Below are 12653 nucleotides of genomic sequence, written 5' to 3' on the forward strand. Positions count from 1 at the left end.
TGAATAATTGTATGTATCTCGGTTTGCCTCGGTTAAACTATCAGCTTTTCTTTCTGTATGTCCTCCATAAATGACTGCTACTCTTTAAGGTGCTTTGATTCCCTTGGGTAATTTCCGTACTATAAAAAAAGTTAGTAATTATATTCCATTGCGCAATATAACATGGGGGTCGGTAATACAGATGTGATATTCCCACTCCCAGAATTACTGATAACGTGGGTATCGTGTATTCCAGGATGTAGTAACATCACTGTATTCTGATTGGAGCCACCGCATAACCATTGACATGAAGGATTTCTGTGAGAATCTGTGTTTCTGCACCAGAAACCTCCTGTATTTCTCAATTTGTATCTTTTTAAAAAAACATTTCACACATGGAAATGTCACAAACATTTAGTTAATGAAAGCTTTGTGGGGGAAGGGGAATCTTAAGTGCACATATTCCCACATCTCTTGAAATTCCCAGTTTGGCTGGACACTCGAGTACTTCCTGAATCAGACATATGTTGTGGTATGGTTAGACAGATGTTAGGACTTGATTAGCCTTTTCCAGCAAAGTATAGGACTTGATTAGCCTTTTCCAGCAAAGTATATTGCGTAAGTGTTATTGGACAATGGCGACATACAAATGCAAGTCCACAAACGACCATTAACCTTTGCTTAAATAGCTCTAAGCCAAACCCTTCGAGAAGGAGTCAGCTGGGAGAGAGAGCATAGCATTAATGCAAAGATTCTGTTGCGAGATAGCAAGTACAAGTTTTTCACCTGCTCTACACATGTATTCCTTCATTTACAGTAATAAATAAAAAAAATCTACTCAAAACTTTTAAGTTAAATTAACAATGAAACGTTAAGGTAATTGAGGTACATTTTAGCAGATAATCTCCTAAATCCGAAAAGCATAGTTCTTTATAAACACGTATTTTTGTGCTAACTGTCGTAGCTGCTATTCAGTGCACTTTGTCATTTCGACCATGTTTCTCTTGCTTCCCTAGGTATGGAAGATTCAAAGTGGCCAGTGCTTAAGGCGGTTTGAACGTGCACACAGCAAAGGTGTCACCTGTCTCAGTTTCTCCAAAGACAGTAGTCAGATTCTCAGTGCTTCCTTTGACCAAACTATCAGGTGAGGCTTACATAAGAGAGACAGTTTTTCAAATGCATTTGTTGTTTTGTTAAATTTGACCTATTCAGTGATTTTGCTGTTTTGATTACATTCATGTTGAGGGTAATAAAGATACTCTGTGCTTTGCTGAATCACATGTTGCGGGCTTGACCCGAAAGCTCCGCCCAAAGAAATTGTCACTTTTTCCATTCTATGTTTTGTTGAGTTACACTTGTTTGTGTGTCTCGGTGTATGCTTCAGCCTAGCATGTCACCAACCATCCTCACTCAGTTCCTGCTTTTTCCCCTTATTGCCACAAACAAAACATGGGAGCAACCCTGTATTCATTGGAACCGTGGTGCTTATGACTTTGCAGAATCAACAGTTTAGAAGATCAGTAAATAAATTAACCACAATCCTAAACATAATGCAAAGTACCATAATTTAAAACCTGGGAAAAGACCACAAAAAAGTGTATGGGAAGCCCAAAGGGCTCTGTTAATAAGGTTAGAGTTCAGGTTCAATAGTTGCACAGTGGTATGAAATTAGTGCTAAATATTATAATGGTTGCGAATTCTAAGTGATGATGTGAAAAACAAATGGACAAAAAGCTGTGTTTCAAAGATAAAAAAGTATGAGTACCATCATAGGATATATTTCTACTCTGAATAAATCTGAGAAATCCAGTCCACAGCATACATCAAGTAGATGTTTAGAGCACAAGGGACTATTTGAGTGCAGTCTTCACCAGGATAAAAGTCAGCAAACACTTAAATATAGCACCCTATGTACAGTGGGTCAATGTGAATTGAATCCTCTTGATAGTCAGAGAGACCAGTGTGAATTGCAGGGCACCGGGCCAATGAACAGTGTAAGGCCTCACTGCCTAAGAAAGCACTTCGCTTGGTGCTGTAGCTGTCAGCCCTCTCAGTCAATGGATTGTGCATAGGGTGCTACTTCGAAATGCCGCCTTTTCCCTCATTTTCCATTCTCCATGCATGTTAAGCAGTTCATGACAGCTGACCCCCACAAAGACTGTGTGTTGTATTTGGGAACATTTCACCTGATTAGTTCTTGATCATTTTATGCAGAAATGAAGCTACGCCCTCTGTGTGCCAAGAAAGGGACTGGTGCTGAAGAACAGTCTTAGGAGCAGGATAGAACCCTTACACATTTAAGTAAGAGGGATTAAGGGTAGGACGTGTTCACTAGAATAGCAACATCCATTAGAAAAGATCGTGTCACCTCCTCTGTGCTGGAGCACGGTGCCACTAATGTTGGAGGTAAAACTTTAAAGCCATTTTGTGGTATTCTGGGATAGTCGGATTTAACTGGGCAGTAGTTGGTATAGCTATTGTCATTTAACTTTGTATCCCTGGGCCACAGTAGTAATCTGCTCAAATTGAAATGGCCAAGCATTCCCTTTTTAGGTCTCGCCCGAGCCAGCGCATGCGCCGCTCTGCAAGACATTTAGTAGGTGGGTTTTCAAAGTGCTACCCCACGCTTTGGCTGGCCTAGCGCATGCGTTCACACGAGCGTGCACGCGCGTAACTGCCAGCTTTCAGCGCCCGATCAGGTGCCATCTGTCTTTCCTCTCGCTTTCTCTCTGAATGCTCCTCCGCCCCTCCCCCGCTGCGTCTCGCGGTAATTCGCGCAGCTTTCACTTTCGCTGCACACCAAATTGAGCCTTGATGACAGCAGTGACTTGCTCAGGCTTTCGACCGGCTTCAACTTTTCAGGTACTTTCTTTCTCAGCATATACTTGTTGTATAAGGCCACCAGATGGCCCCTTTTCATCAAGCACATGCATGACGCTCACATTTTAGGTTTTTTTTATACACGCCAATATTTTCATTTGTGTTAATTGGAACAATTGAGTACATTCGGACTTCAACTTCCAGAGCGCACTGTGCCCTTCGTGACATGGGTCCCCCGCTAGTGTTATGCATGTGGCACTGAAGTCGGTTTGGCCCTTTTGAGTTCCGTGAACCAGGCCCACTCACCTGTGACTACCATATGACTGAAACAGTATCAACATAGACGTTTACCTCCCGTCGCTCCGCACAGTGGTCCTTGAGTGCCCATTCGCACATTATAAATGCTGGGCAGCTTTATCCAAATGCAAAGTGATGTAGTATAGAGCCTTGATAGCATTGGCATGTCTAACCTCAAGGAAACACTTACCTACTAAAACCTATTACTGAAATGATATGTTCTTTAGGCAAAGGTCGGGGCAGCACCCCCCCCCCCCCCCCTCCCCCCCCCCTTTGCTTGCACTTTTTCTTTTTCACTTGCACAGATGGAAGATGCTATTGTTACAGAGATGGATAACAGACAGCCCCAAGAGCTGCAGACCAGTTAATTAAGGGGATTTGATAGTTTTGACATAATAACTATTCATTGGCCTTATGTAAAGTTTCTTATTAAGAAGGCGCTGGCAGAATCTTCGGACTCACTGGTGAGGCCTGCATACAGAATTACATTTCAGTCGCTCGGCTGTGGAAATCAAAATACCTCTAATTTTCTATATTTTTCTTTCCTGCACTTCCTTTGACAATCCCTTCCTTTGTCTCACCTCCCTCGTCCCCTCCCCCGTCACTTCTTCTCTACATGTTTCTCTTTCCTCTTCTCCTGTTACTCTTGCCTTCTGTCTCACGCTCTCCGTTTGCCTCTCGACTTCCTCTATTCCATCTGCCTATCTTTCTCTTTTTAGCTCATTTGCGCTCTCTACCCCGCCCCCCTCCTCTGCGTTTCGTTCAGTTCCTCTCATTCTAGCTCCTTCTCGCCTCTCTCGGTCTTCCTGTCATTGTCTCTTCCCCTCTTTCTATCTCTCTCCTCCTCCTCCATTTTAGCCCTATTTTGCCATTTATCTCACTTGCCCTCCAACGAGCTGCATCTCGCTCTCTCCACTCTCCTCCGTGGACTGAATGTGTTTGACTATCATTTGACACAAGTTTGTAATGGGACAAGGCAGGGAGAAGCCGCCGACAGGTGCGCACCCACATAGTTCGCTGGTTTCTATTGCAGCAGATCAGAACATGTGGCCTGTCCTCTGGGAATCCTGACTACTCTAGGCACAGCGCACTATAATTAGACATATTCACATTCCAGAACGAGGCTCTTGGCACTAAAGTGTTTTCTTCCTGCACGGAACTCAAAGGGTCTCGGACTGCTTGCAGCACCTGGACCACACCAGCTGCATTTTTTATTAGATTTGTTGCATGCTATAAATAGAGCTCCTGGTATTATGGTATTTTTTTTGTTTACATTTCCGTATATATTTAACTATATTTATTTTTGGGCTATCTTACTGCTATTTATCTATATTTATTTTGAGTTTGGTGAATAAGTGAAAATGCAAAATAGTATATTTCGACATGTACCTGATAATCATGCACTCTTACTTTGATACCTTTCGTGCTTTAGCACATGAAAAGCAGCCAATTACAATATAATAATGCACCCACAGGTAAATGTTACCATTCCGTTGACATATGCCATCTGATAAGGAACCCCTCATTCTATAATTAAGTACCAACTGGACATCCAGGTTAAGGATTTTCCACTGTGGTACAATTGCTTCTGAGTTTCTATGGTCCTCCACCTTTTGCAGTAAGCCTTGATTTCTCAACCTTGTTATCCAGGCAAGCACAAACAAGCATTGGCATAGACAATAGGTCTCGCTTTTGGGACCTTATAAGTGTTTAGCCATGCAACAGTTGGTGTTGTTGCACTAAGGATATTGTGCTGCATACCTAAATACTTATAAGGTCCCAAAAGCGAGACCTATTGGCTATGCCAATGCTTGTTTCAGGTAAGAGGTGTTCCGAGAGTGTGGAGATTCTGATCCATCGTCCGCTAGTGGTGGAGGAGTCTTTAAAAGATAAAGCGGACGATGGATAGCAATTAAGGGAACCTTGAGAGGGCAGCCAATCACAATAGCTTCCTTGTGTAGCTTTTACCAGGATCGACAGCATTTCCTGATAGAAGCAGTCCGCTCTCAGGGTGTGTAATCTTCCGCACTAATTTTGATAGGGGGAGACCTCAATCTCATATATTATCCAGGGGTCGACACTGACCAATCGGAAGTGGAGGGTTGATGACCCTTTCGGCATCAGAAAAAAATGCTTTTAGAAGGCTTGGGGCTGGTAGATGCTTAGAGGACTCGACACAATCTGGAGTGAAACTACTTACACTATTTTGGGTCACACAAAACCTACAATAGACTGGGCTACCTCCTTCTCGATAAACGACTAGTCCCAAGCCTGGTAGAGGCAGTCCAATGCCCCATTGCTGGCCCAAAGCTCAGGCACTTCAAAGTATATTGCGATTGCAGTAGGGCCTCTTGAAGGACCCAGTCACTATTGCCAGCATAAAGACCAGTATCGCCGATTACATGTCCCACAATGACACTGGTAATAAAAAGGCTGCCACCCTTAGGGATGCTTTAAAGTCTGGTCTTCAAGCCAATTTCATTGCAGAGGTAGCTCAATTATGCTAAATGCTCACGGTGTTGTGAACAAAGCTTACTGAGGACCTTAGCGGGCTTCAGCAAATACATAAACCTACTCAATCACCAACATTCTTGAGAAAGATCCTCATGGTATGCTGCCAGATCAGTTTCTTAGAATCAGATTGGTCAGCGAATTTAATGGCCAAACTAGATCATAAATATTATAAATGGGGAAAACATATCTGACAAATTACTGGCCAATCTCTTACGAGTGTGCCATGCTAAAAGTATATTAGATTAAGTTAAATCGTTGGATGGGCAAACATATACTCAGGACTCAGAGATGGCTAAATGCTTTCACAAGTTTTATTCTCGACTCTAAACTAAGGAACCCACAGATCCACAAGGGCACGCCTCCTAATTAATTGGAGCTTCATTACCTGGGTTGAGACAGGCAGAGCCTTAATAAACCCATAACCAAAGAGTAAATTCTCATGCTGATAACTGAACTACTCCCCTCAAGGGCACCAGGCCCGGGTGGCTGTATAGCCTCCCTCTAGAAATGTTTAGCACCATCAACCCTCCCCCCTACTTCGCAAAGTTTACCAAGAGATGATTCAGGAAGGGCAGAGTACCCCCATCAACGCCGGATTGAATATAATCCCTGATCCTCAAGCCAGGCACGGAACCGAGGGAATGTGGATTGTATTGTCCAATCTCCCTCCTCAACATCTATGCAAAAGATTGTGACTCTGAGGCTGCAGACGTTAATGGGTGAATTGGTACATCCTGATCACTTTAGCTTAATTCAAGAACACTGGCAGGTGTCAGCACAATTTCTTTTTTTAGCTAGCTCATCTAGAATTTTCATTTCTATTAAGGACTCGGAGGCAAGGATTATGCTTCTCTTCGCTGTTTGTTATATCTTTCACAGCAGCCATCAAAAATAAACTTCAAAATTAACTACATTTCCTATCATTCCTGTAATTACATCACACATTCTGCTTTAATCATCGTCTCTCTGTCTTAACAAAATACGTCAGCACCATCTTTAATCCTCTTTCTCTGACTAATCAGCTGAAACGTAACAACAGAATCTAAGTCCATCGAACTGGAGGCAACAGCTTCAACAGAATAACTATAATGTCCTCTCGTAGCAGGGCTGAGGAACTGGAGTCATCCACGGGACCATCCGGAGAATAATAAACTGTGAATTCCGGTAACTTTTCCGCAGTATTTTATTTGTGCTTCTAGTCAGCGCCTAGAAGGAAAACAAAGGAATGCGTGTAGTACTTGGGTGATTGAACATAAAAAATTTGATTATTAATGCATTACTGTTTCTGGGTGGGTTATAACATTTATGCAAACTGTAGGAAGCTGGCTCTTTATATAGTTGACCAAAAGGAGGTACACTGTGTAAAAAGTCCAGGCAAACCCCAACTGGTATACAGAGGCACAGATGATATCCCAACACTAAATGCTCTCTTTTGAGGTGGTGTGGGCGAGCAGTTAGGTGTATCAGAGGGTAGTGCTAAGCATTTGTTGCACCCACAGAGGCAATAAATGAGACACACAGTCAAGAAGAAATCCAAGACCAATTTAGAAAACAAGTTGTATTTTTATATACATTACGATACCAAGAAGTTCTTTAAACGGTAAGTACTTTAACAGTTATTAATTTTTACAGGTAATTGAATAGTTCAATTCAAAGCCTCTTTACGCAGCAATATGTCTCTGTGGGAGAAACGGCATATGTTGCATACAGATATTTGCAAATGGTTTTGGGGGTCTCCTTCTGGACTGAGGTGCGTAAGGGACCAAGGTACCACCAGCAGTTACTTGTCACCTGCCCTGGGGCATCCGGGTGTAAAGGTACTGGTCGGGTTGGGAGCTGTACGCTCTACGCCGGTAAGTAGAAAAGGGGGGGGAGGAGGCACCTGAAAACAGAACTGCAGAGGGGGACTTGTGGACAAGTCCGGGAGCTCCCAATGAGGTCTTGGTTCACAAGGGTGTCCGGGAGCTCCCAACGAGGGCTCGGTTCACAAGTGTCCTGGAAGCAAGGCAGGGCAGTCTTTCCCAGGTCAGGGCGCTCGGGTTGCAGCGGGGTTAGGTCGACTGGGCTTGTGTGTTGCAGGTCCTTGCGGTTGTTGATCTCGATCGTTGAGGGTGTAAAAATCAAGACAGCTGGGCCACTCTGGATGAAGGTCTCTGTGGTGCTGACGCCCCTCGACGCCTGCTCGGTCTCAGTGTCAGAGTCCGGATTGTTTAGAAAAAAAAGTATTATTTCACAAAAGTCTCCACGGCTTATGTTGAGGGCTCTAACTGCTAATTACAATTGCATTTGAACTTACATTTCAAAAGCAAGACTCCTCTCTAAAATGAATCTTATAAAGTCACAGATTCTGGTATCCTTGTTCTACTTTGATTAAGCCACCTGTGGTACCCAAGGATGATCCGTAGTAAAATGGCTCAATCTGTAGCCTTTAAAATGACTGTCTCTAAAACCTCGACCCAAACAGGATCCCTCCCCCTTCAGGAATCTTTGGTACTTCTTGCTGTATCCAGGTGGGGTCAGTGGTGTCCACCAGGGGAAGGGGGAGGGCGGGGTTATAGTCCAATACACTGGATTCCAGTGATCTGTAAAGAGTCAAACTGGTCCCATTTGGAAACGGATGGCAAAATAGTGGGACAGTTTCCACCAATTGTCTAACGTGTGCGTTTTTCTTGCAGGGACCTGTTTCTCAGGATCTAATAGCCAAGGAAGATTTTTTTTTTCCTGATGGTTGGTAGTCACGGCGGCACTAGTGGCCTCTGGCTTTCGATCCAGCTACTGCTAAAAGAGTGAATACAGCTTCATTCGTCAATATCACCAGAACCGTAAGGACTAGAAAAATGTGATAAGAGTTTCTAGATTTAGAATGACCTCTGGCAGTTGGGATGAGAGCCCACACTGGTGGATGAACTCTAGTCATCTTGGGGCCCACTGGAGCGACAAAGAAGATCAATAAAATGGACAATGCAGACTCACACTTTCGACTTGTAAAGGCAATGGGTGTATCTTTTGCTTCTCCTGGGCAACAAGGCTCTGGCAAGCTTATGGCTCCTTGGCAATCTTAGTCCACCGGGAGGTCTGCACATAGGTCCTTCTAGACAGTTTCGTTTTAGAAAACGTCACTCTTCCTGGAAAGCACCCTCCAGTACCTCCGTCAGTTAGTTAGGTCATACTTCTACATGCAGGTCAGGCAGCAATGTTTTCCTTGACTAATGCCTAGTCCAGAGGAAAAAGGGGCATCCATGCCAAAGTTCCACTTCGGGCTGTCTCTCTTCTCTCCTTTGCTGTAGCATGTGTCTTCAGTGTTGAGTTGAAACTTTCAACGAAGTTCTGGCTAAAGGGGCCGTACTCTGACTCTTCTGGGGATCAAGGTGGCATCCCTTCAGCCAACCAGGGAATCTGCTGACAAAAGGGCATAATTAGACTTAGTAGATGCTAAGGTCACTCTGGGAAAGCACAGTGGTTGTCTAGAAAGCATACTGGGGAAGTTAACACATCCTCCCAAAGCCTTGCAGATGACCTTTGTCTCAACTGTTACCATTGAGTTGTGGCACACCTTTAAGAAACGCACTTTTGAATGATCGGTCCCATCCAGTGGTTTCACATTTAAGTGCCTATTTGGTAGGAGCCCAGCTGCCACTTTTTCTGCTCATAAGCTAACGCCCACTTGCTTACTGAGACGTTCGCTTTTTGACTTGAGCTTTATGCACCTGTACAAAGACAGGCTGAGATGAGGGGAAAGAATATTTGGCTGTTCTCTGGAGAGAAGGACTGAGCCTGATCTTGAAAGGAGGGAGAGACTGTCTGAGCTCTGGAGATCCTGCCTCAATCCAGCCCACTTCCAGCAGAATGCTCTATCGGTGCTTTCAACACGAAAGATTTCCAAGAACAGAGATGAGTTCCTGCTACCCAGCCCAACCCGAAGATTCCCTGTAGTGCAGCGAGGGATAGCTTTCCTAACCAAGAAGAACAAATCCACTGCAAATGTGACTGTACACTGCCGGGCTTCCTCTTCACTCTGCATTACAGAGCAGCCTTGTGTGCTTCAGCCTGACAAGTGATTTCTTTCCCAACAAGTGCCCAAAGTCTCTATGATCTGAAGTATCCTCCACGTATGGGGAACAGATGCGCTACTACTCTTGCTTTGATTCTTTGGAGATCTCCTACTCTGTCACGTCATAGTACTCTAACCAATGCGCACTGCCTGTGCTCCAACTTCCATTGAAGTCTTGCAAGCATGGAGCTGAAGCAGGATAGACTTGCAACAGCGACTGCTGAGGCACCCCTTTCCGCCCTGCAAGACAGCCGTCTGCACAATGACAAACTTAGTAAGACTGGAGTGCAAGCATCATGTCCTTGAGAGATACACGTTGGCTAATTCCGAATTTCCCCTTGAAATTGTATCATTACCACCTGTGTGTAGCCTCTAGCACAAGCAATGAAAAAGAGTATCAAGAGAATCTTGTCCAGTTTTCCTACTAATGTAATGACCTACTATGAATTACCTATCTGTTTCATTTTTGCATAAATCTTCATTTCTTTTCAAGAGATGACATTGCCTTTATTGTGAGTGATAAGATGTGCTAAATCAGCTTGGCGTTTGACGCCCACCATACCCTAAGTGTTGACTTTTTGACCTTATAACCCTCTGCAAACGCATGCCTATAAAGGAGATACTTTTCAATTCCGTGAGCTTGCTATGAAATGTAGGAGACTTATTAAGCGCAGTTGCCAAACGGTGTCCTGGCGTTGTCTAGCTTCCGTGGTTCCTGGGAGAACAGCAGTACTCATCACGAGGATTGGTTAGTTGCCTGGAGTTCCACGAGTGAAGATCAGCCTGACATCTGTGGGTTTTAAATTTTTTAAAATCGGTTTTCATTTAATTTGTCAACTCAGAAACGGCCAACCCGTATCGCAGGAATGTCACGCCGATTTAATCTTCTTTTTCCCCCCTAGATTTGTATATCGGACTGAAATATGGTCCATCTAGAACTGTCTTTAAAAAATAAACATTTAACACTGTAGCAAAAATAATGTGAAAGACCGTGTTTGTGCATTTTTTTACTGAAATGTTTCTTTATTCACCTCCCATATTCCTGTTAAATGCTCTAACTGTACCAGTTTTGAAACCCTAAAATCATGTTATGTTTTCATTCCAAAGCAATTAGTACACATTTTAGCCCTATAATTTTTGGTAAAAATGTAGGTCGAGGGTTCGATATATTTGTGTTTTTCTTAAAGCAAGATGCAGCTGGCATAAAATTAAATTTGCCATTATTCTGAAAAGCAGGAACCTTCAGTTTTAAGAGCAAATGGAATATGTAATTTCACACCCTGAACTCTAAAATCTAAAAAGAGGCATTCCATTTGGATCGACTGAACTGTTTTAATCCGTCTGAAATACATGGTGTGAAAATGACGTTTTTAAATGCTATTTTGTCTGTTCTGCCTGAATTGAACATTTCCTGTAAATTATTTTTTCTTGCACAGTTTCTGATAAATTGTGCTAGAGAAAACAAAGTCATAGACTCTTGGTTTCATAATTGTTGAAATGTTCTGCTTTATTTGACCAGGATCCATGGCTTGAAATCTGGCAAAACCTTAAAGGAATTCCGAGGTCACTCATCATTTGTCAATGAAGCAACTTTCACGCAGGACGGGCATTATATAATCAGCGCATCCTCTGATGGTACAGTAAAGGTAGGGCATCACACATGTTCAAATATGTTTCCTACAAGCTGTATCATACAGTAAATGTTTGTGTCAGAATTAGATGTGGACATGTATAACTTGGCAGTGATATAAAAAAAAGCATGGTGACAAGCTTGAATTTACGATTTTATCCAGTAGTCTTACGTCATTAAACTTCCCACATAGTAAGGAATCGAAAATATATTTTTAGTCATTAACCTTCTGAAGCACTCATGTATTTCTCTGTAGTGTGTTCACTTTTTCACAATCTAAGAATGGGGGTAGAAATTAAAAAAATAAAAAATATTTTGTATAAGAGGTTCTCAACGCGTCTAGTGCAGAGGATTTAGCCCGCATGTATCCACGCCTCTGACACCCCCCCCCCCCCCCCCCCCAAGGTATGGATGAACTGGAGCTCCACTTCCCTCCGAAACAACAGTCAGCCTTCCAGAACTCCCATGAAGAAATAACTCCAACCTGCCTGCGAGGGCTGGAAAGAAGCACTAGCCACCATGACAAATGTGTGTAAAATAAATGGATGGGGTGTGCGAAAATCTACATTGCTGAAACAAATTCCTCACTCCAAGGAGCATAAAAAGCCAATTGATGGATAAAAATAAACAACACATGATAAATTAGGCAGAATGGGCACCTTCCTGGCATCGAGCCACACTTCCCATTGGCTAGCAGCTGAGAAAAGATAAACATATTAACACCAGGGAATTACGAAAAGACATCAATAGGCTACCGGTCCTGCTTTTCCAGCAGACAAACTGCACTTCTCCTCATCTTGGATAAAAAGACACATCTGTTTTCATCTAAAGAGGGGTGAGTACATTGAGAGATCAAAAACAGTTATGAACTCAAAGGATTATAAGACCAGCATTGGCATAGCCAATAGGTCTCGCTTTTGGGACCTTATAAGTGTTAAGCCATGCAACAGTTGATGTTGCACCAAGGATATTATGCTGGATAACTGAACACTTATAAAGTCCCAAAAGCGAGACCTATTGGGTATGCCGATGCTTGTTATTTTGAGAATCTGACCCGACTGTGTGCCTTGGTCTTTTACGGACGGTGTTGCTAATTGCTCCTTTGATGTGGCTGTGCATTTGCAACATACAACACTACTTCAGTATTGTCACGGAACAAAGCACTCTTCGAATCGTGAATGGTAGCGGTACGTGCCGTTGTTGTCTGTTTAGCAGTGATTTGTATGTTTTGAGGCTAGGAGGACTGCATTAAAAGCAACAAAACCAATACAAATATGTTAAATATTTGCAAAGCTTGTCCTTACTTGGGGAAAATAAACATCTTTGGTTGTTTCCCTCATTATAACATTTTCAGCAAAAAAT

At 43.0% G+C, this 12653-nt stretch overlaps 1 protein-coding gene across 1 annotated transcript in view; it reads left to right on the plus strand.

The window, feature by feature from the left end:
* The window catches only part of SMU1 (SMU1 DNA replication regulator and spliceosomal factor), an 84040-nt gene that overhangs the window by 21968 nt on the left and 49419 nt on the right, over positions 1-12653 (plus strand). The window contains exons 8-9 of the mRNA XM_085641086.1: positions 996-1123; positions 11181-11307. Coding sequence (XP_085497212.1) covers positions 996-1123; positions 11181-11307 — 255 coding nt within the window. The remainder of the gene's footprint in view (positions 1-995; positions 1124-11180; positions 11308-12653) is intronic.

This window comes from Triturus cristatus, chromosome 2_2 (genome assembly GCF_964204655.1).
Source record: "Triturus cristatus chromosome 2_2, aTriCri1.1, whole genome shotgun sequence".
NCBI classification, from domain to species: domain Eukaryota; kingdom Metazoa; phylum Chordata; class Amphibia; order Caudata; family Salamandridae; genus Triturus; species Triturus cristatus.